This window comes from Colossoma macropomum, unplaced genomic scaffold (genome assembly GCF_904425465.1).
Source record: "Colossoma macropomum unplaced genomic scaffold, Colossoma_macropomum, whole genome shotgun sequence".
Taxonomy (NCBI): domain Eukaryota; kingdom Metazoa; phylum Chordata; class Actinopteri; order Characiformes; family Serrasalmidae; genus Colossoma; species Colossoma macropomum.
The window spans coordinates 2,959,384-2,984,804 of record NW_023494792.1 but is presented as its reverse complement, the minus strand read 5'-3'; the positions used below and the strand labels follow the sequence as shown (position 1 = coordinate 2,984,804).

The 25,421-nt window shown below is 40.6% G+C and overlaps 1 protein-coding gene across 4 annotated transcripts in view; it reads right to left on the bottom strand.

Annotated features, from left to right (window-relative positions):
- Positions 1–5,365: 5,365 nt before the first annotated feature.
- Positions 5,366–25,421, bottom strand: part of stox2b (storkhead box 2b) — a 56,271-nt gene continuing 36,215 nt past the window's right edge. For all 4 annotated transcript variants that reach the window (XM_036575580.1, XM_036575583.1, XM_036575582.1 and 1 more), the window contains 3 exons: positions 19,348–19,500; positions 10,696–12,955; positions 5,366–5,934 (listed from right to left, as the gene is read on the bottom strand). In XM_036575580.1, the coding sequence (XP_036431473.1) occupies positions 5,745–5,934; positions 10,696–12,955; positions 19,348–19,500 (2,603 nt within the window). In that variant the 3' untranslated portion in view covers positions 5,366–5,744. The remainder of the gene's footprint in view (positions 5,935–10,695; positions 12,956–19,347; positions 19,501–25,421) is intronic.

The following is a 25,421-nucleotide window of genomic DNA, read 5'->3' as shown; positions in this document are numbered from 1 at the left end:
AGATTGATAGAGAATGTGTTGTACATGGTTCTATGTAGAACCTTTTTGAAAATGGTTCTATATAACACCAAAAAGGGCTCTTCACTTTTAAAAAGACAGTTCTTCAAGAATTCTTTGGTAAAAGCAATAGTTCTTTTAGAACCATAAGTTCTATATACAACCATCTCCTACGTATATGGTTCTCTGCATGGTGAAATGGTTCTTGAGACTGATGGAGAATGTGTTGTAAATTACTCTTAATAGAACCTTTTTGAAAATGGTTCTATATAGCATCTAAAAGGGTTCTGATGTCAAGCTTGTAACAGTAGAAGACCATTTTTTGTAATTGACACCTTGACCACAGATTTATTCACGGATGTTTTTTTTCCCATGTGGCCTCTCTTCACAGCTTTTTTGAGAACTTTTTCTCCCCATTTTGTGGGGAAAAAGGAAATTGCTTATCAAAATTCTTTATCTTATGATAGTTTTTTGTTTATTTTTATATATTTTCACTTTTTTCCTCTCTGGGCCTTCACCCACACCCCCTGCAATTCCTCAGCGCCCCACGAGGGGGGGCGCGCTCCACAGTATGGTTTGACTGCTTATACAATCGTAAAGCAGACTAGCGTCTAGTGGTGAACGATGGTATTACAAGACACATTCTATGTATGTATATGACGTGTGCCCAATCAATTGGTTACTGTTAGTTATATTTTATTAAATGTAATGTACATACATACATACATACATACATACATACATCATCTAAACCGCTTATCCTTCTGGGTGCTTATCCGGTGGGGTGCTGAAGCCTATCCCAGCTGTCATTGGGCGGAAGGCAGGATACACCCTGGACAGGTTAAATGTAATGTAATTAATTAAATGTATTTATTTTAAAAGTTTTCTGTTCATTTTAAATATCCTTATGACTATATATGATTCAATTTCAGACAAACTAAGGGCCAAAATACCCCACCCCTCCAACTTCAGAAACCCTATCAGGTGAGAGTGCATGAATAACCTTTACAAATGATGATCTAAGACGATTCCAAGGCAATCTGGATTTACAAAATGATTCACATCAGTAAACAAAGATTAAAAATGTATTTATATTCATTACATATTGTGTAGGGACCTGCTGTTTCGTCACATGTACTGTAGGTGTGCCTGGGGGCCTCAGTCCAAAACAACAGTTCTCTGGTGTACACACATACCACACCATGTAATCAAAGGTGTCATGTTATTTTATTGTCTTAAAAAGTTACACGATCCCCAAGGGGAGGGGAAATCATATACACTAAACATTGAACATCACGACTACACAAGTAGGGACTTTTAAATATTACAGACTTTACAAAAAATCCCCCTTTTAAGTTATTATACTCAGTATGACAGATAAACATCTCTTACAGATCGACGTAATGTCACAATGAGGAACGACGTCATTGAGAACTATAAGAAACCCATCATGATAAGGGAAGACATTTTATGGACTATCCGCATTTCAAATGAAATATGTTCAATATAAACACAACATCCGTTTGGATGATTCGTACACGTTTGTCTGTTTGTCTTGTTTTCGTTTACAGCCATTATAGATCAGGCATTTAGTGCAAACATTTGAAATCAAGGCAGCCTTGCCTGCAGTTCTCTAGTTTGTCTCCAAAAAAAGTCATATCTTGCGCTCCTCCTGATGATGCATTAGGAAGCAGAATGCAATTGTAGGACTCCATCCCTCTGCAATACATGGTGAATGTGCTGGAGCGAAATAAATAGAGAAGGGAAACCTACAAATAGAAAACCTACAGGCCTACTCCTTTAGGCCCACATAGGGTTTACTGATGCTGACGTATCAAACTCCAGTGCTTCAGGGATTTGTACAATTGAAGAGGAATACTTAAATTCCTGCATAATTCAGCTGTTGAGATGTAAACAAGTCATTTAAAGTGGTTTGATGTGAAATGCTCTGTTCTAGATGAAACTGTCAACTCGTATTTCTTTACAGTGGAGGACAAAGTAACCAGGGGTTGTGATGTCTACAGTGCAAATACAGCCACTTTATTTACCACTCGAAAGCACCACGTCTTCAAAGTTTTTATATGTAATGTTCATAATGACAAAACAGTGGTAAATCAAAAAAAAATAAACTACTTTTGGGGACTACTTTGCCTTATAACGCCCTGCAAGTACCTCTCTACCAGATATTATTGAGTTCAGGTGTTTCAGCCACACCCATTGCTAACATTGTGGATACAACCAAGCACATGCAATCTCCATGGACAAATATTGGCAGCAGAATGTGTTATACTGATGAGCTCGGTGACGTTAAACTTTAAACTGTCATAGGATGCCATCTTTGCCATAAGTCAGTGTATGAAATCTGCCCCTGTCAACTGTAAGTGCTATTATTGTGAAATGAGTGTTGAAGTACATAGTGTGTAAAAATCACCCATCCTCTGCTGCATCACTCACTACAGAGTTCCAGACTACCTCTGGAAGCAACATCAGCACAGAAAATGTGGATCAGGAGCTTCATAAAATGGGTTTCCATGGCTGAGCAGCAGCACACAAACATCACTATGCATAATGCCTAAGATCGCCAGTGCACTCTGGTTCACTACCTGGCAGTCTGATGGACGAATCTGGGTTTGCAGGATGCCAGGAGAACACTAACCCACTGGAATACATAGTGCAAACAAGGAGGGATAATGGTCTGGGTTTTTTAGGGTTTGGGCCCCTTAGTTTCAGTGAAGGGTACAAGTTAACGCTACTGCATACAAAGACATTTTAGACGATTTTATGCTTCCAACTTTGTGGCAACAGTTTGGGGAAGGACCATTCCTGTTCCAGCATGACTGTGCTGAAATGTACAACAAGTCTATGTAAATGTCCGGTGTCCACATACCTTTTGCCATATACTGTATGTTTTAGGCCAACATGTTACACATTTCTGCGTAGAAGCTTTTAGAGGTGGATGTCTGGTTCCTATCACCACCACTGTGAACAATTCTGACTTGGCAAGTTTGTCTAGAACAGAGCATTTCACATCAAACCACTCTGAATAACTTTGCATTCATCTTAGCCATTTACTTATGCAGACATTTAGAAAAATTGAGGGAATTCCCCTTTAATGAATAATAAAAAAGTCAAATAAAAACATGGCTTTGGAAACCTAATTCAGGTGTTCATGAGTCCACAGCCACTGTATTCTCTGAAGTACACTTCTACTGATCGCTGTGAGAACAAAAAGAAATTTTGAGCAGTTTAACAGGATGGATAAAGACAGCACCTTCACCATCTACCTCAGCGAAGAAAGCGTCCGCAGCACATTCACAGTCTGCAAGCTGATTACAGTGTGTTTGACTGACTTGCATAAACAAAAAAGAAAAATACCACTCGCGTCACCTTTAACTACTGTACAAATGGTGGAGGTAGTAGCGTGTATTTTCTGTCATCTTGTCCAGTATTCGAGAGCACCTGGTTAAAATATAAAATTGGGGAAAAAATGTATCGGAACATCCTTTATTATTTTTTTGTCCCTGTGAGAAAAAAAATGCAGTCTGTGTTTAGGAGAGAGAATAATAGCACCTGTTGTATCAAATTTCTGATGCTGCCTTTACATTTCTGTTAACATTAGCATGGACTGTGACTGTGTTAACACAGTTACATGTACATTAATTCTTCTTGTTTAAAAATGAAACATATTGGAAAAAAATCACTGCAATATTCTCCATTTGTGGCGATGACTTTCCCCAGCATAGAGGCTTTTAGTAAGGATGGCAAGAGTAAAGCGGATGTGCTAAAACAGCTCGTTCTTATCAGGACGGAAGTGTTCCCATCATTTTGATTGCGAGGGACACTAGGAGACTTGGTCGATTTAAGGTACCCGTGAAAAAGGGGGACTGCAAACATGAGAAAGCTGTTGAAAATCCATCTCCATGGGCCGAAGAGTGAGCATTACAATGCCGTGTAACTCGGATTGACCTGAGAGTAGAGAACCAACACTGAACACAGCAGAGAATGAGTTGTCAGAGGCAAAATTAGCAAGGTTAAGGAGACCCGTACTGGATACATTAGGCTTTCTTTAAAGGACACCTAGAGCGGGGTTCCCCATTCGGATCATGACAGAAGTTTTGTACCATGGATGATGTCCGGCCACTATGAAGCGATAAACGTGTCTTCACTTGTGTTCGTTACAAATACCAAAAAGTAGAAGGTACCTATAGTAATCAGTGACGAACAACGTTTTTGAGACGTTTCTGATTCGAGTCTGCACTGCTTTAGAGCGTCCTGTCTATAAGGATTACAGCAGCCGCACTGCTATACCAAGAAAGCAATAGTTTGGCCAAAAAACATCACACAATATTCCTCTTAACCCAAATGCGATCGATTAAAATATTGAACGTTTGCTTCTTTAGTTTTGCGCTGGAGCTACAGAGCTAATGTAGCCAACAAGTCATGGACATTTATAGAAGAGGGCAACCCTCGAGGCCTTCTGAGAAGGCCTAATGATTTCTGTTAGCTAAACATGCATCTAAAAATCTGTAATTTTTAATCAATTTTTCATTTAACAGAATCATGCTTGTTTGTATGCTCTGCAAGTATTACAGTACTACACTTGTTTCATTGTAATTTTTGGATGGAAGCAAAAGGATTGAATTCTTGAATTGCCAAGCACTAAACTGGCCAATTGGGAATTGTTATCTAGGCAGATGTAGCTAAGCGAGTTCTTCTATTGGTCAGGACGTCAAGAGTTGAAGGGAAGGCCTAGCGCATTGGATTAACTCAGCATAATTGCGAAGTGACGGAGGAATCACATGATCATGTTTTGATCACATGGCTTGTGAATATGAGTAGCAGGCTAATCAGTAGGTTGGCATCTCTATGCCAGGCCTCTCTACTAGAAGAATCACTGTGAAACTGATACCAGATAAAATATAAGCTAATATGTCTGTCACAAGCTTCAAGTAAAACATACAATGTATTTTAGAACCTTTAAATGACTGTGTTTAATCTAGAACGTTCAAAAAATGCTCCTTGTGAATCACTCTTAGCTTAGCACTAACAAACTGCTAGAATCCCAGCGGGCTTTGCCGTCATGTTTAGACTGAGTTTTTCGCATTTATTGAAGGCCTAGCTCTAATAATCACGTTTATAGCTACCAGTTAGCATTGTCTGAATCAGGCATGTCAAACTGGGGACCTTCTGGGCCAAACTGCTGTGGAGATCAGCGTTTACACTCATCTAACGCCCTGAATTCAGTTCATGAAGGCCTTGCTATTTAGCTAATGAGCTAAATCAGGTGTGTTTAATGAGGTAGTGTGCTGAAATCTGCAGAGTTTTGGCCCACAAGGACTGGAGCCTGACACATGTGGTCTAAATCAACACATACTGCATTCTTTGTTAAGTCAAATAGACTTGTTTATGGCGTTTGGTCAGAAGTATGTGGACAAAAGTATGTCTCATAGCTAAAAAAAACAGTAGCCATTGTGAAGCCTACATTTTTCCATTTTATAGATACCTATCTATCACATAGTGTCCATAAGTCACAATACAAATTGGTGGTGATAAGCTTCCATCATCCACCTATATTAGCTTCATAGCTCTGGTGTAAAACTAAAGAAGCAAACTTAAGACAAAATGCAAATTGTGTCAAACATGTCACTGCTAATTGACTACATCTAAGGTAAGGAGAAAGTTGTGCGAATTAGATTTTTTGCTAAACTATCGCTTTAAGAGAAGGCCTTCTCCTCTCCCTCTGCTCCCTACACGCTGGTGATGGAGGCTTGTTTCTCAGGGCGGGCGGTGGGCGGCTCGGGGATGGAGCGGAAGCTGGGCGGCTGGTAAGGTGGCGGCGGCCTCTTGGTGCCAATGTGACCAGGACTGAGAGCCATGTTCTGCCGCCGGCTGTTCTCTACGTTACTCGAGGTGTTCGAGGCGAGGCTCTCCCGAGTGCTAGGGGCCGGAGAGAGAGAAGGGGAAAGGAAGAAAGATAAGGTGTTATGACAGAGGAAAGATGAGAGAGGTTAAACAGCAATAGAGAGCTGACAGACAGTGATGAATAATCTAGGCAAGAAGTGAGGCAGAAAGGCACTACTATTACATTATATCTGGCCATGTTTCCTCACATTCATTTAGATACTTACATAACTGGTGATCTGTGTGAGGAACCGTGGCCTGTATTACAAACTTATGATGGAGAGCAGGAAGAGTTAGTCGAAAAATCTGATTCACACAATTTTCTTCTTACCCAAAATGTCACCAACTAGCCAAGACATGCAGTTAGGTCATTCTACTAAAATGGGACAATCTGAATCCCTTATATTAGGACAACAGTTTAACAGTTAAAACTATCTATATTTTTAAAAAACACCTTTTTTGAAGATCTTATTTTTTATGAATGCATTCAGAAGACTGAGTGTATTCCACTCAAAATCATATCCTACACTCTTTCCACCGCAGGTTGAGCTTTTTTTAATTAATTTTTTTTTAAATGATTTGTGGAACTTTTCTTCTATAATGTTCAACTTCAGCGGATAAGCTCTGCTTGCCATGCGTCCCTTTGGACGAGATAACCAATCAAAAAAGAGGGCAGGTATAACGGAACTGGAGAGCACATAAGGGCTGTTTAGTAGGACAGTTTCACTCACATTTGCAATTAAAAAAAAAAAAAAATCAGATTGAAGATAAATATTAATTCACTGCTCTGCACACTTTCATGCTTTTCCTGCTTTAACACACCCACTTTAACCAATAACGGGCTGTTAAAGAGTTGTGAAATGTTAAAGAGTTGGATCAGGTGTGCTGGGGGCAGGGAAAACAGTAAAAAGTGCAGGGCAGTGGGCCTCCAGGAACAGGGTTGAGAAACACTGCTCTACATTGCCATCATTCAGGTTTGTTCAAAGGTGAAAATCTACAGTTTTCACATGGCTTTTAATACATGGAATCATTGCTGGTTTAAGGTGCAAACCCTGTTACCGACCTACAGTTTCTAGCAGGCATGTCAAACTGCAGAGCTGCAGAGATTAGTGTTTGCACTCATCTAACACACTGAATTCAGTTCATGAAGGCCTTGCTAATAAGCTGATGAGCTGAATCAGGTGTGTTTAATGAGGCAGTGAGCTGAAGTCTGCAGTGTTTTGGCCCACAAGGACTGGAGCCTGACACATGTGGTTTATAGGCTTTACCATCTCAAACATACTTTAAAAGTTTGGGATGCTACTTTTCGTACAGTCACCTCACGACATTAGCCTTGTAGCTCCAGAGCAAAACTAAAAGACACCAAACATGTTTGATGTAACTGACTGCATTTGCAGTGAAGGGAAAATTGTGTAAACTTGATTTTTTGCCACACCATTCCTTAGAGATACTGTTGTACAGTAACAAACCTTACGAGGACTCCTCTAAGGCAAGAGGGACCAAAACAGATCTTTGGTGTTTGCTCAAGTTGTTCTTTACAGCTAATTTAAACTTCCACAAAATAATATGAAACAGAGAACAGAGGGCCACTACAGGAAAACACAGAATGGAACAAAGGTGCAGTTGAACACAGCAGGGAGAAATCAGGTAAAATATAAAAAAAAACAAGTACTAGACCCATTGCAAGAGACACAACATTGAGGCATAGGGACAGGGTGAGAACTGTGCCTTAGTAGACTCACCTCCAACTGGTAAATCCACTTGGTTTGAACTGAGCATGAAATCTACAAATTTCAGTAACATTGGGGTTTGATTTATGGCTTTGGAATTCAACTCTTGCGACAAACCTCTGGATACATCCCCATAAAATGGTTGGAAAGTTTCATGACTTTGAGGTTTGAAGCCTTAGTAATTTTAATTGTCCTTCATACTCGAATGCATATCCTGAGTGAGTGACGGACGCTAAGATGCTTTCTTTTTCCATGGTTTGGTGCCTGTTTATTTGGATGGGAAAAACATGTGGGACTATAATGCAGCAGGAGCATTTCATAACTTCGTAATAAGGAGCAAGTAAGTGAATGCAGCGCTCCTCTTGATTTCCTGCTCTTGGCGAGGATTGTGTAAGATGGCTTTGGGGATAGATTAGGAGTTATTTGCTCTACACATAGGTGAGCTTTAGCCAAATAAAACAAAATTAGAGATTAACTCGAATTCTCTTTTCTTTCTTCATCCTACCACCAGGGCACAGAGAGAAGGGAGGATGGATGCATGGTGAACAACTCTAAAATCTCACACCAAAACACACATACAAACACACTGAAGCGGGGGTAAATACTGCAAACAAAATGCCGTATGAAAAAAACAGCATAGTTTAATTTGCAAAAAAAACTCAAAAAACAATTCACATAATTAAGAACAAAAAAACACACAAGACACATTTTAGTTTCCTTGAATGTGTGAAATGTCTCATTCGGTGATGCCTGCAGTTTTACAGTGAGCCTCAAGGCAGTGCTAATACAGCCAGGCCTTCCCTTCACTGGAGTTCCCACGTCAACAGCAGTGCTGAGTTACTGACTTCAGTTGCTCAGTTTTCAAAAAGTACATGTATAGAGATCCATTTTAGCGTGGATTTATTAAGACTGATAGCATGACAGCTTCAAATTCTTAAAATGCGTGCTTTAAATACCAAGGTATTTAATTTGGTCCTGGAGGGCCACAGTTTGGTGATTTCCAAGCTCAAACACACTTGACTCAACTCATCCATTAATCAGGGCACAACGGATATGAACATTTTGTGGCTGATAATGATGTCAATTTTTGGGGACAAAAAATTCCAATGTTCTGATGTAATTTGTATTTTAAGATTTTATTCTTCAACAGATTGTCAGTTTTAAATTTTCACACTTCCTAAACTCAAACAACAGAAACTTACAATCTTAATTAATATGTAGTGGGGGGCGGAGCTACGTAGAGTTCTTCGTTTTCCTTTTATCACTTTTTATTGTTCTTATTTTTAGTTATTAGTTTACTTCATTATAGTTTTTGGAATAACATGGTATTCTCACGCTAAGGCTTATAACCAAACAGAAAACGGTTATACTGAGCTGTCTAGTGGCATAACTGTCCAAAGTTTTGCCTGATCCTTGAGAAATCGCATTTTTAACCGCTTTTTGTTTTTAGGGACCAAAAAAACAAAAGTTGTAATTATTGGCACATTAGTGGTTACTATTATTGACTGATGCAATAATATTGTGGGTCGCTATTGGGTTCGTCCATGAAAAGAGTGCCAATTGAGTCCACAACATTCAATGCCTTGCATTATAAACATATATCCACTAATACATGGTTTTCAAGCTTAATACATGAATTCACAGCTCATTAATAACATAATGTAATTATTTTTATTGCAGGTGGAAAAGATACGTTTCAAAAACATATATTTTTAGGAATGCAGGCTTTTTTTTTTACATGTCCATAAAGTCACTGAAGTTCCATCTCATATATTACTAAATACAAGTTATACTGCCATAAAGCCCTTGCCATGCTCAGATGTACATCTGCTTCCACATTAACAGTTCATATATAAATTCAACATTAAAACACTGATTTAAGTAAAGTATAATATTTATTTATGTCCTTAAGTTTTGCCTTCCATATGATCACACCACTGTATTTACCCATTAACATAATATATTGTCATGTTAAGTAACATGATGAAGAATGGTGGGTCAGTAGGTGTGTTGGAGGAGGGAAATCACCAACCTTTGCTGGACACTAGCCCTCTACAACCAGAGCTAAATACCACTGTGATGTCTCCGCTACAGAGTAATGTGGGTACAATATATGAATAAAACTACACTGAACACGTTTTAGAACAAGTTTTGACGAGGGTTCAGGACTAGATTTTGGCTAACATTGAATCATTGCACTGTAATATGGGAACATCTAGAGGCCTTCTTGCAGTCTGTTGTATGAGAGCTTTCAGACATTGGGGAGGTAGGAGCCCAAATGAAAGGGTGCAACACCAGGACTGGAGGGCAGAAACACAACCGGGGCATAAAGGTGACAAACTCAGAGTTGCATCGTGTGCTCAAGGCATCAAGTTTAAATTGTAACAGACTGCGTGTGCTTTAGGACATGGGAAGCCTACGCATGAGCAATTAGAACTTGAAAGTAAATGTTCTCGGTCACAGCAGTACTTCTGTTTATGCCTATGACAAATCTTGAGAAATGCCAAAATACAGTTTACTGACGCTAAAATTTTGTGAGGAGCACACCATGCAACCAAACAGCACGCAAAGCAATATGAGTAACACTTGATATACACTTGGACAACAATGGTCAAAGGTACACTATTAAAAAAAAACAACAACAACAACAAAATAAGAAACACCACCAACAACATAAACAATTATTCAGTTAAAAAAATATGTAAACACTTTTAAAACAAAACTGGTAGTGGCTGACCTGTAATATCATTTATAGGTGGTTTTTATTATTTATAAATGCCTAGGCCCCTGCTATTTTAGTGAAGACACAATTCATTATACAGTAGTATTAATCTCATTCACAGAGGTTGTTACCACTGAAAAAACATCAATAGGTTCGTACATTCTGCAACTGTACTGAGATTCTATAGAATCCTATGTCACGTGTTTAAGTGAGTAAAAAAATGTGCTGAAGTACACTGACACTTTGTCTATTCACAGAATAGCAAACCGCTCAAGTTCAAGCAGGAGAACTACACTGGCATCCCAACGAGAGGAGCAAACCCAATACTGGACCTGAGTGCCTTACCGTGGGGAATTAAATCCACTGTCCACAGTCACACTGCTGGAGTCCATGCTGTCCAGGCGTGTGGAGTGGGCCGACTTCTGGCTGTTGTTGCTCTCGCCCTCTTTGGGGCTAAGGAAAGTGAGGTTCTTTTCAAACTTGCGCTGGAGGTCTCGCTCCTTCTCCCGCTCCAGCAGCCACTGCATCGTCCCACCGCCTTCCAAAACTTTTTCCTCCACCTTGTTCTTATGGCTGGTCCCTTCTGAGTCATCATCGGACACGTTGTAGTAGTCAAAGGTGGTTTCAGCACAAGATGCCTGCTCCTGACCCGAGGATGATGGCATGGAGGATAGTGGGAGAGGCTCATCAAAGTGTTCCTGGCTCTCCAGCACCTCTGCTGACTTGGTGTGCGGAGACTTGCGCATCGTACCTGGCCTGGAAAAGCTGCTCTCCACAAAGTCTGGAGGTTTGAACAAAGTCTCCTGGCCGTAAACCTCCGCCATTTTGTCCAAGTCACCTGAGTCGGGATTAAGTTGGTGCATCAAGCGTCCATTGGGCAAAGGCTCTGGTGTCTGGTTAGGCACCGATAACGTTAAACTATTCTGTCCCATTATGGAATCGTCCTTGTATTCCGTGGGATGGGGTGAGGTCAGAAGTGGAGTCGGCCGATCCGAGGGAATCCCCTTCCAGACGCTGTCTGCGAAATCGTGGCTGGATTTTGTGAGAGGGGAGGGAGCTGCAAAAGAGGCCTCGTTTGATGCATTGCGCTGGAAATAGTCGTCCACAGGCATTTTTGGAGAGCAGGACTTAGGGTCACCATAAGCCGGTAAGCTGTCTTTGCTTTTGCTCTTCTCCAGTGGTCTACAGTGCATGACATCCTCGGGGGTCCCCCTCCCAACATCAGGCACGCAAACATCAGAATTCAACCTAGCAGCAGAGAGCATAGTGCGGGAGTAGTGGCTCTTTTGGGCAGACGCCCTCAAAGTTCCGTCGTCGGTGTAATACCGACTTCTGTCATCTGGACTGCACTCAAATTCCTCAGGATTGCCTAAGTATGGGCCTCCCAAGGGGCCCTTGGAGTTGTCCATAGAGCGCGACCTCTCTTTGGCCTTGTCTGACCTCTCATTCCGTGACTTCCTTTCCTGGGTGTGGCTGTGGCTGCGGTGGACTTTTGAGTGTGACTGCGCTCGGGATGGTTCAGGGAAGGGCATCTCCGTCCTCCTCTTTGCCAGCTCCCCCGATACGTCCCACTCAGGCGCTGTAGTGAAATGTGACTCCACAATGTTCGGGTTGCTATGCACCATGTACTTCCCCCTGTTCCGCTCCATGGACATCATAGTTTCCCTTGGCGACCGCACCAGAGAAGAGCTATAGAACTTGTAGTCCCGTTCATAGGATATATCCAGGTTGGAACCCTCAGAAGGGTCCCCCCTGGATGCGCGCGTCTTGCTGTGACTGCGTGACTGCTTGCCCTGCTGAGCCTTCCGGTGGCCACGACCACGCTTGCCGCGGGCGCTCTGTTGAGCCGATGAGCTGGCTTTGTTTCTCTGTGCCTTCTCCTCCTCTAGTCGTTTCATGACAGCCGTGTGCCGCGCCAAGTTTTCTACCGTTAGGTCCGGGTTGATACGCCGGATGATCTCCATCTCCACATCCCGTGGAACAACGCTGGGCGTCTCCTCGTCCCGCAGAGGCCACTCCTCAGGTGGGAATTGGGCTGAAAAGGTGGCCAGCTGCTTCGTCTTGTCCTTTTTGAAGCTCAGCCTAAAGAGTTTCAGGCCAAACTTCTTTGACTGCTTCTCACTACCTCCAGTACTACTGCTTCCATCCTTCTGCTTGCTGCTGCCATCTGTCTTGAAGGCAAAGCTCAGGGCGCTTTTGCTCTTCTCCGAGGGCTGCTGAGGAGGCGGAGAGACTGGGTATTGCACCTCCTTGTGTTCCTTGGACCTCCTCTGTAACGTGGAGGTGTGTGTGCTGGGCAGGTCCTCTCGGTAGTTGTCGCTGTAAGGCTCGGCGTGGTTCTTGTGGTGAGACCGCTCCCTGACGCAGCCTGAAGCGGAAGGTGTGACGGTGCCCGAGGGGGGAGAGGAACATGGCTGTTGCATGGCTGCCGGGATCCTCTCGTCCAGGTGGTACCACTTGCTATTGGTGCGAATGAGGGAGGGCGTGATGAAGTAGGTCTGCGGGGTGACGATGAAATAACCCTCTGGAGTTGGGTAGATCTTACGTTCCCGCACAAGCATGTTGAGGGTGTGCCGCAGGATCTCCAGGCTTGGAGTGGGCACGCCTGCAGCAAACACACACAAGTGCACAGCAGGTCAAAATCTGCATTTCTACTAAAATTACACATATATATGTGTATATAGGCAAGCAAGACCTGAGTCATAATTATTACAGTATGCATATATATGAGCTCACACGTTGTTCATTATCCATTCATTATTGTACCACCACCTTATTCAGCTTTACGATAAATGGGTGCGTTTTAACGCAGCATACAGACACAGCACTGCTGGGTCTGCCCCGGCTGTCTGGTTCATTCGTCTAAAGCTCTGCTTCATGCACATAGCGTCGCTGCTCTTACCCTCTATTACATCATGGGGCGCTTACAGCCAGCGCAGCATGATGCAACACTCCAGACTGCAGAAGAACGCATCAAGCATCACACCATTCATAGCTGCATGTGTTCAAGAGGGGAGACACCAGCAAATGTGCCTCTTTTTGTACTACAAATAATGCCGCAAAGGAGTATGTTGATGTAATGAACGTGAAAGTGAAATAGAGAATGCATGTCTGGTCTGTTTGCAAGGACGCATTTCCAAGAGCTATAGGGATTTTCCGACTCAGAACAGAGTTTTCTGACTACCGATATACTTTCCTGCCTACAGATCAGAGCATACCAACCCAACATTCTTCAAAAACTCACACTAACATAGCTGAATGCTAGGTTCATCTGTCCATAGACAGGGAATGGATCCATTGGTGACCTATCTGAGATTGCTAAGAAGTCTTTGGAATGTTTACACTAGTTTGTCCAATGCTGATGAGTAATGGAACAGATTCATTTGGTGGACTGGGTTGTAGTGGAATAGCGACAATTTATTTAAGGACTAGAGTCTATATATTCACACATCATTATTTAAGATATTAACAATCTGTGCAAACCTTGAGAAAATGTATGCTATCTTGATTGTAAATTGCAAAACTAACATAGCTGAATGCTATCACAAGAGCTTCAAATAAGATATATACCCCATTCAAAAGTTTGGATTCACTTGTCCTCCTATTTTTTTGTTGTACTCGTTTTTCTTCATTTATGTACATTAACAATAAAATGCAATGTAGATGTACATATTACAAAAATATTCACCCACATGTATTTTAGATGTAGTTCTATTAAATATTTCAAGAATTCTGTGAACAGAGAAGTTATTAAATGATACATAATTATCGTTTAATATTTATAACTCAATTTAATGCTCTATTTCCTTTAATATTTTGTCACATTATTTGCCTTAAAATGTGATCATCCTTTTTGAAACTGTACAGGACCAACATATTAGAATCCTTTTCTACATTGATCTGAAACCAATATAGTTTTATACGACTGAAAACTATGATTCCAAACTTTTGAACAGCAATTTCACACTTTTGAACACTATTGTACTTAAATACGATATACACAGATAGACAAATACATTGATACACTGACAATCTGAGAAAGCTTTTTGACATTTCTTCCTGATTATTATGAAATTTCAGTTGTTGGTTTAGTGATTATTTTTAATTTTCCATACCTGAATAGCACCAATAAGGCATCAAGGCTAAGCCTAGCAAATACAGTAGTAGTGGATCATTATAATGTCATTAATCAAGTACAGCTAAAATACACAATCCAAACTAATTACTGAAATAACTTATAAACAGTACATCACCCAATTTAACAGAACGCATAACATCCACTCATTTCAGTTCAGAATATCAACTGCTCTGTATGTGAATGCTAATATATATATATATATATATATATATATATATATTTAAATACGGTATAATTCACTAACTAATCAAGTTTGATCAAGTCATAGTAAGCCAATCAGCTTTAAATCTCCCATGTATTCCTATGTTAGATTCAGCCTTACAGATACACATATATCTGTACATATATCATATACTTTTTGTAGCATATGAAGTGCGTTCCTGGCTCAGTCACTTGACTGGATATATGGCTTGTCAAAATATTGAGGGTTGATTCGTCCACTGCAGGTCAGAAAGGCACTTTATCCTCCCAAGAAATGACGTTACAAAGTTTTTCCACTTTCCACCATCCACAGGGATGTCTACTTCCTGCTATTGTTGAACCATATTCATTTACAGCAATGATCTCATCAGTTGTCCAGCAAAGTTATAAGTGTAGAAAAATGTAATTCTAATAATTCTAATCTGACCTTATCTTTAAAGAGTACACTATAATGAGAGATGTACTAAGAATGATGAGTAGGTATTTTGAGTTTTGAAGACAACTTGGAAATGTTAGTGAATAGGATATATCTGTGATTGACCAAAATCTAGTCTAAAGAAATGATTCATTTTTAAGAGAAATTATCATTGAAATTATAGTTAATGCAAGAAGACACTTTTTCCAACTGTATACCAGTTTGTGTCAAAGCACTTTCACACTATAGTTAATGTCTTGGCTTTTATTTTTACCTTCTGTATACTTTAACATACCTGACCACTTAAACCTTGAATCTTAACACTTAAAGCAAAACTTATGGAGTTATGAAAATGAGGCAAATTGAACTGGGCCCTCATACTGGCCCTGTGGGTTTAAGGGGTTTTAAAGAGGTCTTTTCCACAATGGAATCAGCCGAAAAACAATGGTCATATAATACTGAATGCAATAATTTACAATGTTTCTTGTGTTATCTGTTGTTGGAGCCTACAATAAAGGAGGCAGAATATTAAGAACTTCATGTCACTTCACTGTCATGTTGTTGTCTATCTAAGCCTCCAGTGTCCCTCAGTGCACATTCCTCAATTCCTTTTAGCTCGCGCTGCTGAAACAGTTTAGTTTGGCTAACTAAATTAAGGTTATCCGCCTCACATGTTTTGCAGCGTGTCAGTGCCATAATGCTTATGCCTGGAGAGACTAGGGGAGTTGTGGTATCTAAGGAACGTAATGGGAGTAGAACTACTGTGTTGCTTTCCACAGTCCAGTAGAAGGAAAACACATCTTAATGACGCCCCTGCACACCTACGCTTGTTTTTTGTTTACTTCCTGCGACAAGAGACCTAAAAAGTCTGTTTATTTTAACATTATTTACCAGGGTCAGGCTGATGTGTCTTGTATGCAAGTACACTTAGTGCGAATAGCAAAGAACAATTGCTGCTGTAAATGTATTAAGTGTAGATTTCGGGACCATCCACTACCTATAGAATGATGTATTAAATACATTCTTATGCCTGGCACAGAACAAGGCAAATATTTTAATATTTTCAATATTTTTTTTATTCTATCCGGCACTGATTATATAGCAGGTGTACATGAGATCATTTTTAGTGCAATTTATTTTATATCTAGTGTGTATATAGTAGATTTTTGGAGGCCAAATCATGCTGGTGGTCATGATTTTGCCAATGGGCTGCTATGGTAACCCCTAATTTAGTTTTGCTTGCTCTAATACACCTGTTTTACTCATAAGCTATTTACCATCCCTTACCCACTGAATCTGGTGTGTTACAGCAGAAGGTGCACTAAGCATTGGCGGCTATGGCCTTCCTGTTGACTGCAACTGGAATATCAAAACAGGTGGGCAATATAATAATATATTATCTTTATCATGATAAACTACACCACGGTATGCTTTTTAGAGTGTATAATCAGCATTTCCAGAACAGTGAACAACTGCATATATCATAAAAAGACAGGTGGACCAATTACAGAGAGCCTGGAAACAACAAAACCTGCTTAAAAACAGCATAAACTACAAAGCAGCTGACTGGATGTCGGCTCATTATGACATTTTTCATTGTCTTTTGAATGTGGCACCACTTTTTTGCCCATGCATTTTGACAAACTAAATATTTTAATGCATGTTGTGTATCACGAAAATGTCTTTAAGTAGCATGATATTACATTTTGCCATATTGCCCACCCTACAGTATGGATGTCCCAACGGTCAGTCTGTTAACATACTAAACCTTCTCTGATCAGCTAATCCCTGTTCAATTTATGATTAAGCTCACACATCTGCTTCACACATGTTCAAACTCATCTCTCTGCTGGACGGCTTCTGGTGGTGGCTAATGTGGTCAGTTAGTAGGAAAGAAATACTATGGCTTTCTAACAAATGTGATATAGCAGAAATAGGCAGTTCCAGTCTTTTACTCTGCTTTAACACATCTTTATTTAGCTCATCATCTAATTATGTCCACTCTTTCACACACAGGCTTTCTTGCTGGGTTGAGCATACTCTTCCCCTTTATACACTATATGGTCAAAAGTATGTGGACACCTCTCCTAATTACAAATCAAGCACACAGCCGCGCAGTCTCCATAGACAAATATTGGCAGTAGAACGGGTCATACTGAAGATCTCAGTGACTTTAAATGTGGCACTGTCATTGGATGCCATAAGTCAGTTCAGGAAATTTCTGCCCTGCTAGATCTGGACCTGTCAAATGTAAATGCTATTACTGTGAAACAGAAGCGTGTAGGAGCAACAACAGCTCAGCCAGTAACCAGTAGACCACGTAAACTCACAAAGCAGGGCAACCAAATGCTGAAGCATGTAGTGTGTAAAAACTGCTTATTCTCTGTCGCATCACTGACTACAGAGTCCCAAGCTGCTTCTGAAAGCAACATCAGCACAAGAGCCGTGCGTCGGGAGCTTCATGAAATGGGTTTCCATGGCCGAGCAACTGTACACAAGCCTATGATAACCATGCACTCTGCCAAGTGTTGGCTGGAGTGGTATAACGCACACACCACTCTGGAGCAGTGGAACCGTTCCCTAGTTTGATGAATCAGCCTTCTTTATCTGGCAGTTTGACGGATGAATCTGGGTTTGGTGGACGCCAGGAGAACACGACCTACTGGAATGCATAGTGCCAGCTGTAAGGTTTGGTGGAGGAGGGATAATGGTCAGGGCTGAGTTTGGGCTTGGCCCCTTCATTTCATTGAAGGGTAAATGTTAATGATGCTGCATACCAAGACATTTTAGACAATTATATGCTTCTAACTTTGTGGTAGCTGCAAAGAGGGGGGCAATTCTACATTAATGCCCATGGTTTTGGAATGAGATGTCCAGCACGCTATATAAAGTTGATGGACAGGTGTGTCCACATACTTTTGGCCACATACTGTAATTATATTTTTTTAGCATGCTATGGTATGGTTCTGCAGTGGGGAGAATTCCATACCATTCCCACAACCACAGTGTGATTTGTTTCTTTAAATCTATATGCCTAAATGCAAATGCAGTGGACCCAGCTGAGAGCAGCTGTTATTTAGTCCAAATGGCTGTGCAAATGGGCTAATTATGGAATGCCGGCAGAACTGAGGTCATTGAAATCACTAAAGCGTTATATATTATGCCCAGCATTTCTAAATATACTTCACAATTTAGTGCAGGAGAGAGGAAACAGGAAACTAAATAGAGATAAATCAGTGTAAATAAATATCTGCCCCCACAAAAACCCAAAGGATCACGGTTATCACAGCATCTACTCATAATCACATGCAGGCTACCATCGTAAACATAGATTATCCAAGTCTAAGCTATAAATCCAGAGCAAAGAGACTACAAATGCTAACCATCTCACCACTGTGCAGGTACTCTGATTAAACTGACAATCCAAAAAGCAAAGACTAATATAGTTAAAAAAAACCTCACGATTAACCTTTTCAACTCTTTGGGACCACCGGTGGTTCCAAAACGCACTTTGTCATATTCTTCATAACTTTCATATTTCATAAGCTACATTCAAAAGGTGGGTGTCATATGAGAGCTGTAACTGTCTTCTTGCCAGTCAAATAGATGGGTGATGTAATTTTAAACTCTTATAATAAAAGAAGCTGAACTCACAATTTTTTGTCTCCACAAATCTGGGCTATAAACTATAAACAGATGGCGTCTCTTCAGTGATCTGCTCTGTAAAAATTATTTTTGGCTTTCAGCAGTAAATTGTAAGCATATAGCCATACATATATGATCATAAAACACATTCTGTTAATTTGAGGGGAGCTTTTACAAAAAAATAAATAAATAAATAAAAACTACATTTATTTCATGCAGTTACTGAATAATCTGCCTTATGTTTTGGTCACGTAAATTCAGATGGAAAAACGAAAATATACCCTGGTGAAGGAAGGCTGCTACTTTTTAGCTATGCAACATACTTTTTCCGGATAGCAGTATATCAAACAGTGTCAAAACCACATTCATCTACATTATCAATTTAATAACTCAAGTGTGGCAAGTGTTACAACACAGTTATTTAGACAAGATTCCTTTACATGTTAGCTACATAATCCAAATATCAAAGCCCAAAAACGACAGTGTAGCTTTAGATCTTTGCTCTAATTCAAAAGCAACAATGGTAAATAGATATTTTAATCAATGGTGTTTAGATCTCAAAGAGCAGTATCTTCACACGATGGAAACAGTACAGTACCTGGGAAGCATGTTGCCAGATGCTCGATGAGCGTCTCCTGTGTGACGGTCTTTCGGGCAGAGTTCATAGCCGAGATGGCCAGGCACAGGATCTCCCCCAGCGGGATGAACTGGGACTGACTGATAGGAGACATGCTGATAGGAGACACATCACCTGCAGAGCGAGAACAGAGGGATAGGGTCAGGGTCAAAGTTAGCACTGTTGAGGTCAAAAGGCAAAGATGCAGTTTGGGAAGACAGGTTGACTTGAAGTCCAAAGAGGAATTAACAAAGAACATCATGATAAAACTAGAACTTTGGCATTTTTATGCATTTGCAATAATCTGTAGCATTAAGTCTGGAAGGCCCTCAGCGGAATCTAATCAGTGGAATCGTTTCTGAGCAGGGAAATGAACAAGCTGTTCTAGACGAGAACGTCTTAATGCTTACAGACTTCAGATCAATGCACTTTGCATCAAGTTTCACTGAAATTCAAATGCTTCTAAAACTCATTAATTAAAAAAAAAAATTGGCAGTGACCGAGCCGGTACAGTCACTGTGCTGGACTGTAGTGGTGACGAAGGAGCTGAGTCATAAGGCAAAGCTCTCTGTTTACCGGTCAGTCTACATCTCGACCTTCACCTATGGTCGTGAGCTGTGGGTAATGATCGAAAGAATGAGATCGCGAATTCAAGCAGCGGAAATGAGCTTTCTTCACAGGTTGGTGGGCTACACTCTACTTGATAGGGTGTGGAGCTCGGTCACCCAGGAGGAGCTCAGAGTAGAGCCGCTACTCCTCCACATTGAGAGGAGCCAGTTGAGGTGGTTCGGGCATCTAATCAGAATGCCCCCTGGATGCCTCCTGGGGGTGTTAACCAGCCCCAGTAGGGATTATATCTCCAAGTTGGCCTGATAGCGGCTCGGGGTCCCCCGGAACGAGCTGGAGGAAGTTGCGGGGGACAGGGACACAGCGCAGATGAACTACGAGACTAGAGCTGGCAAACACTTCTTTATGTCAGTGTGACAAACTCACATAACATTTTCACCAGTTATTCGTCTTTAAGGGGGAATTTCACCCATTTTTATTTTTAGTTATTTATTGTTTTGCAGAATTTAATTTTTGAGATGTAAACAAAGTAATCCTGAGTAGATGTGAAATGATTCACTGTAGAGAAACTCAGATTTCTTTACAGTGGTGGTGACAGAAACCAGGGGATTCAATGTCTACAGTACAAATATAGCCATTTTATCTACTATCCAAAATCTCCACACCTGTCGCCCACCCTGACTCCAAACAACAGCAATTCAATGTCTCAGTATTTTAAACCACTTCATGCATCAACTTTCATTTAGACACATTAAATGCTTCATACATCTGGTTCCTATCAGCACCAGTATGAACACCTTTGACTCTGCTAGTTTCTACAATGCATGTTTCAAATCAAACTATGATCTCAATGACTTTGTTTACATTTTATCAATTTAATTATGCAGATGTTTTGAAAAAAAATCACTGGAATTCCCCTTTAACACTATAAATAGTAAGAAAGACCTGCAGTTATTGTGGATCTTCAAGAAGTGTGCAGTTCACAACTTGTCTAACTTGCTAGCTGCACTCTGCCAAACACTGTCCCACATGTCAACATGGCAGCGTGAGTACTGCATGTGTCCTCCTGTGAAATGATCAGCTAAAATCATGATGAAGGGTAGATATTTTCCAAAACTCCAAGCGGGGCACCTAATCTCCAAGAAGAAATGTAGCTAGGTTTAAAAGCGCACAAGATGCTAGGGCTGCACAATAGAGACAGAATTATTCACTTTAATTATATTTCTAGATATATTAAAAACACATTAGAGAACACTTGATTTAATAATCAGCCTGGTTTGCTGGATCATGCGAATGCCTTGATTCACACAAACGCCCCCATTCACACACAACACTTGTAGCACGAATGCTAAAGTGCCCCAAACAGTCCCAGACAGCAAAGAAAGACTAATCATTCTCAAAGCGGCGATGGCAGCACCTCTGTAGCTCCTTTCATCGTCTCTTCTCCCGTTTGTTAAACAGTTGCAATCCAAACCTTTGTAATAGAATGTACAGGAATGTACAGGCACACAAACAAGACCTCGCAACATACTTTTCTCAACAAACACAGTGAGACTCCTGTAGTAAGTAAGCATGGTGCTTTTCTTCCAGTCCAGTGTTCAAATTGTGACAGATGTCTTGGGGGGGAATCCCTTGGTGGAAAGTCTGGGTGATCTATAATGATGAATACTAATACAGTATATATCTAATATATATATATATAATATATATATATTTTTTAGGTTTACCCCTGTAGTTTTTTTCACAAGTACTACTAGGCATGAGTCTTAGGAGCCGACTTTTTCTCAGCTAATTAATGGGTCCCATAAGAAGTAAAACAATTCATTTTGCCAGACAAATGGCTAAAATTCTGGTTAGATATTGGTTGTTATCCAAAAACATGTTATCCTGGGAGGCAATAGGCTAGCATGAATATTACTCATCATACGTTCCCCATTAGCCTACTCTTTGCTGATACAAACATATTAGTTGGCATCTGTCACGGCTTCAAACAACATTTAGTTTTTAAGTGTCTTCATGGCTGTTGCTGATGTAAAGTCAAAAGAATCTGAAGTTTCTCTGCAGTTTAAAACGTGCTTGAGTTTTAACCTTCTCCAGTTTTAAGCCGGAACAAGGTGGCTCTGTGCACTAACTTGTGTGGCTTTATCAGGAATTCTAGCTGATTTTATTTACAGTTTATCCAGGGAGAGGAATCTAATGTCGAACACCATGACAACTTGGAAGACAGTCACTTCATGTGAGCATTTATTTTGTCAGGAAAATTTTAAATGTATCATCCGAAATAACACTGGACCCCCTGGTTTCAACGTTGTCTCTCTTATGGGGGTCCCTTTACACTTATGGAAGGTCCAGGATCATCTCAGGAGTCCTCAACACAAACCCTGCTCCAGTCACAAAATCCGATCATAAGCAGCCGCTGGAGACACTTGGTGACCTATGGAAAAACGCAATGTCTAAATGGCTATACGTCTCGCTGTGCACTTGTGATCAGATCACTCAAGACACATTAACACCATGTATGAAAAAGGCCTGCAATCGCAAGCAAACATCTGCACATGCCTGGTCAAATTACAGGTTTTTTGTTAATTCAACCACATATGTAATTTGACCAGGGGTGCCTAAACTTTTGCATACGACCATATGGTTTGGTAAAGCACAGAGTAAAACATCCGTGAAGAGTCTTATTTTCACGCTTCAGCAATATCAGTCTTGCAAAGGCCAATATCATGATAACAATTAACCAACAATATACTGTACAGCTCTAGACAACACTGTTAGATTCCTTCCAGCTTTCATTCAATGTTAGCAACTTTAGCATTTGTAGTTTAAGCGTTTCTCTGCAAATCCATGAGTGGTCCACACTAAAACCAGCCTCAGTGACCTTGACCACCCATGACTAGGAACAAATAGCACCAAGTTACCCAGTTAAAGCCCAGAGGATGATGAGTTCCCTGCCGACAGGGCCTGGCACCTGGGCCTTGGCTTTGAAGATCCTGGTCAATCTTCTCACACAGGCAAAGCGAGGACAGAAACGCCAGGTTAATGCACTGTCCTGGCCTCAACAGAGAAAGGTTAAGCTGATTAGCCTGAAACACCCATGTGAGGAGTGAACACACTAAACTGCTGTCCATGTGCAGCCAGGGTGGTAGGAACCCTGGTGGAGCGAAACAGATAACAAAAAAAAACTGGTCGGTCGTCCAAAAAGCTGAGATCTGCTTGACTTTGCAGCCTTTGATGTTTGGAAAGGAGGATGTGTGGGATATGAGGGAATCTGATCCCACTCTGAAATGAAAGGCAGTCTTTTTCCAAAATCCAGACTGAACACAAGAAGGGCTTTTATAGAACTGTGAAGGTGAAAGAAATGCATTCCAGGTACAAATGATTCATTTTTTATTTTTCAAAAGATATATTTTTGATGAGACTGCATGTAAACTGATCCACTCACAAAAAGATGGGGAAGGTCAATGGAGAATAAGTGAGAAAACAGGAGCTTCTAAAACTGAAGCTTGAAAAATGATTACAAGATATAAAAGAAAATGGGACTCCTAACAACCACGCAAGACCTGGCAGACCACCAGCACTGTCCCCCATCAAATAAACAGCACTTAAAGCTTTCATCTCTGAGAGAGAGGAGAAAATCAAGGTGCTTCTGGTGTTTCTGTCCACCCTTCCGCTGTGAGAAGACGACTCAGCGCTATGGGTCTGAAAGGATGTGTAGCTGTTAAGAAGCTCTTGCTGAGAAAAGGAAATAGAGAAAAAAGAAGAAAACGTGCAAATCAAACAAACAAGCTGCTGGTGTTCTCAGAACAACTGACTGACCACCCCAGAGTCCAGACCTCAACACTGAATGTGTTTGGGATTATTTGGATCGCTAGAAGCAGAAAATGCAACCTCTAAGACTGAACATTGGAGGTCTTCTGTAATAAAGGCAAAGCATTTACACACAAGCAATACTGAAATACCTGATATTTAGTTGTTGAGTTTCTGTGTAGTTTTCTGTTTTTTTCCTGATGCTGAAAGATCAATAACTTGAACCTGATGACCGCTTAAAATGGAAAGGACATAAATAAAAGGTGGTATCTGACTGCTACAGTGGTCAACACCTATCAGAGTGAGCTCTCTGACCCTCAGACACTCGGTCCGGTGGGCATGCTGATCTCTGATGTAAGACACATCCTTCTCCTGCAAGACACCCAGCCAGCTCACCCTTCACACTGACATCATTGTTTTCCTCTCATTTCCTGAAGTAAAGCACTCGAGTGGAACTCGGGTTCTTATCGGCTTACAGCAACAGATAACATACAAAAAGTCTACTGTCTCACTGAAAACAGCATCCTCCATGTTCTGCAGTGCCACTGGCAGGAAGGCTTTACATTTTAATTCCCATCAAATTCAAACATTCATTCTAGATAATAACACCGGTGTTTTTAGACCCTCTTGCTGATCTCACTATCAAAGTTCTTGCTTTTCAGACGCAAAAACTCAAAATGGTCCCTTCAGCATTTCTTAATTTTTCTATACAGTAGAGCCAACAACTGAGCGATACACATCCCAGACAAAACCTCTTTCATATCCTTCAGTCTTCCTTGGCAAAATGTTCAGCCCATCTTGCCTTGGATGGTCTATACAGTGTGTTCATCTATGGATGTCTTGATCCTGTATTTTTTGCGCCCGATCTGAGCACTTTAATGTTAAAATACTGACCAATTCCGATCCGATATTTGGTTAATAAAGACGTATAGTTTAGTTAAGATGTTAGTTTAAACTACATTAAAATCACTCTATTTTTATTATGTGTATAATGTGACATTCCAGATTTTTATTCCTCTGCTTTTTTAAATGCCTGGAATGTGTTGAATATTGACTTATAATCCAAATGAATCCTTCAAGGCTGATGCAAAAAGTGTCTATTTCTCACATTTTATCAACTCTTTACCATTAATTACACTGTTTCTGAATAGTGTTGGGTTTATTTGACAGATTTGTATTTAGTTTGTGTCACAATCACTCATCAGACGCACTTTATCATTACTCTATTAAACAAGTCAACAATAAGAGCTTACTGATCTGACCTGCACTCAATCTGATCTTGCGTGTCCACACAGTGCTTTCAGCTAGAAGGGAAGGCTCATGCATCTTTTATGCTGTGATAGAAAACATGGTAGCACACAAACGTCTCTGGTTCACAGTGAAATTGACAAAATGGTGTAACTCCTCTGTTGGAAAATTGAAATAAGTGGCATCCTTTTTTTAGGCCCAGTTCCAGGTTCATCTTGTGGTTAATTGACTTTCCTGAAGATCTGGCTACCAGTTACTTTGGTAATCTGCAATGAAATCACTTTTTTAAAAAAGTGTGCTGTGGTATAAACTTCAATTTCAGTTTTGAGGGAGCTGTTCCTGCTAAAGCCAGTTTAAAATCAGACGCGTCACAAGCAGTACAGCAAAATGTTTTTGCTGTAGCTTCATTTTCCACTGGTTGTGGACTCGCA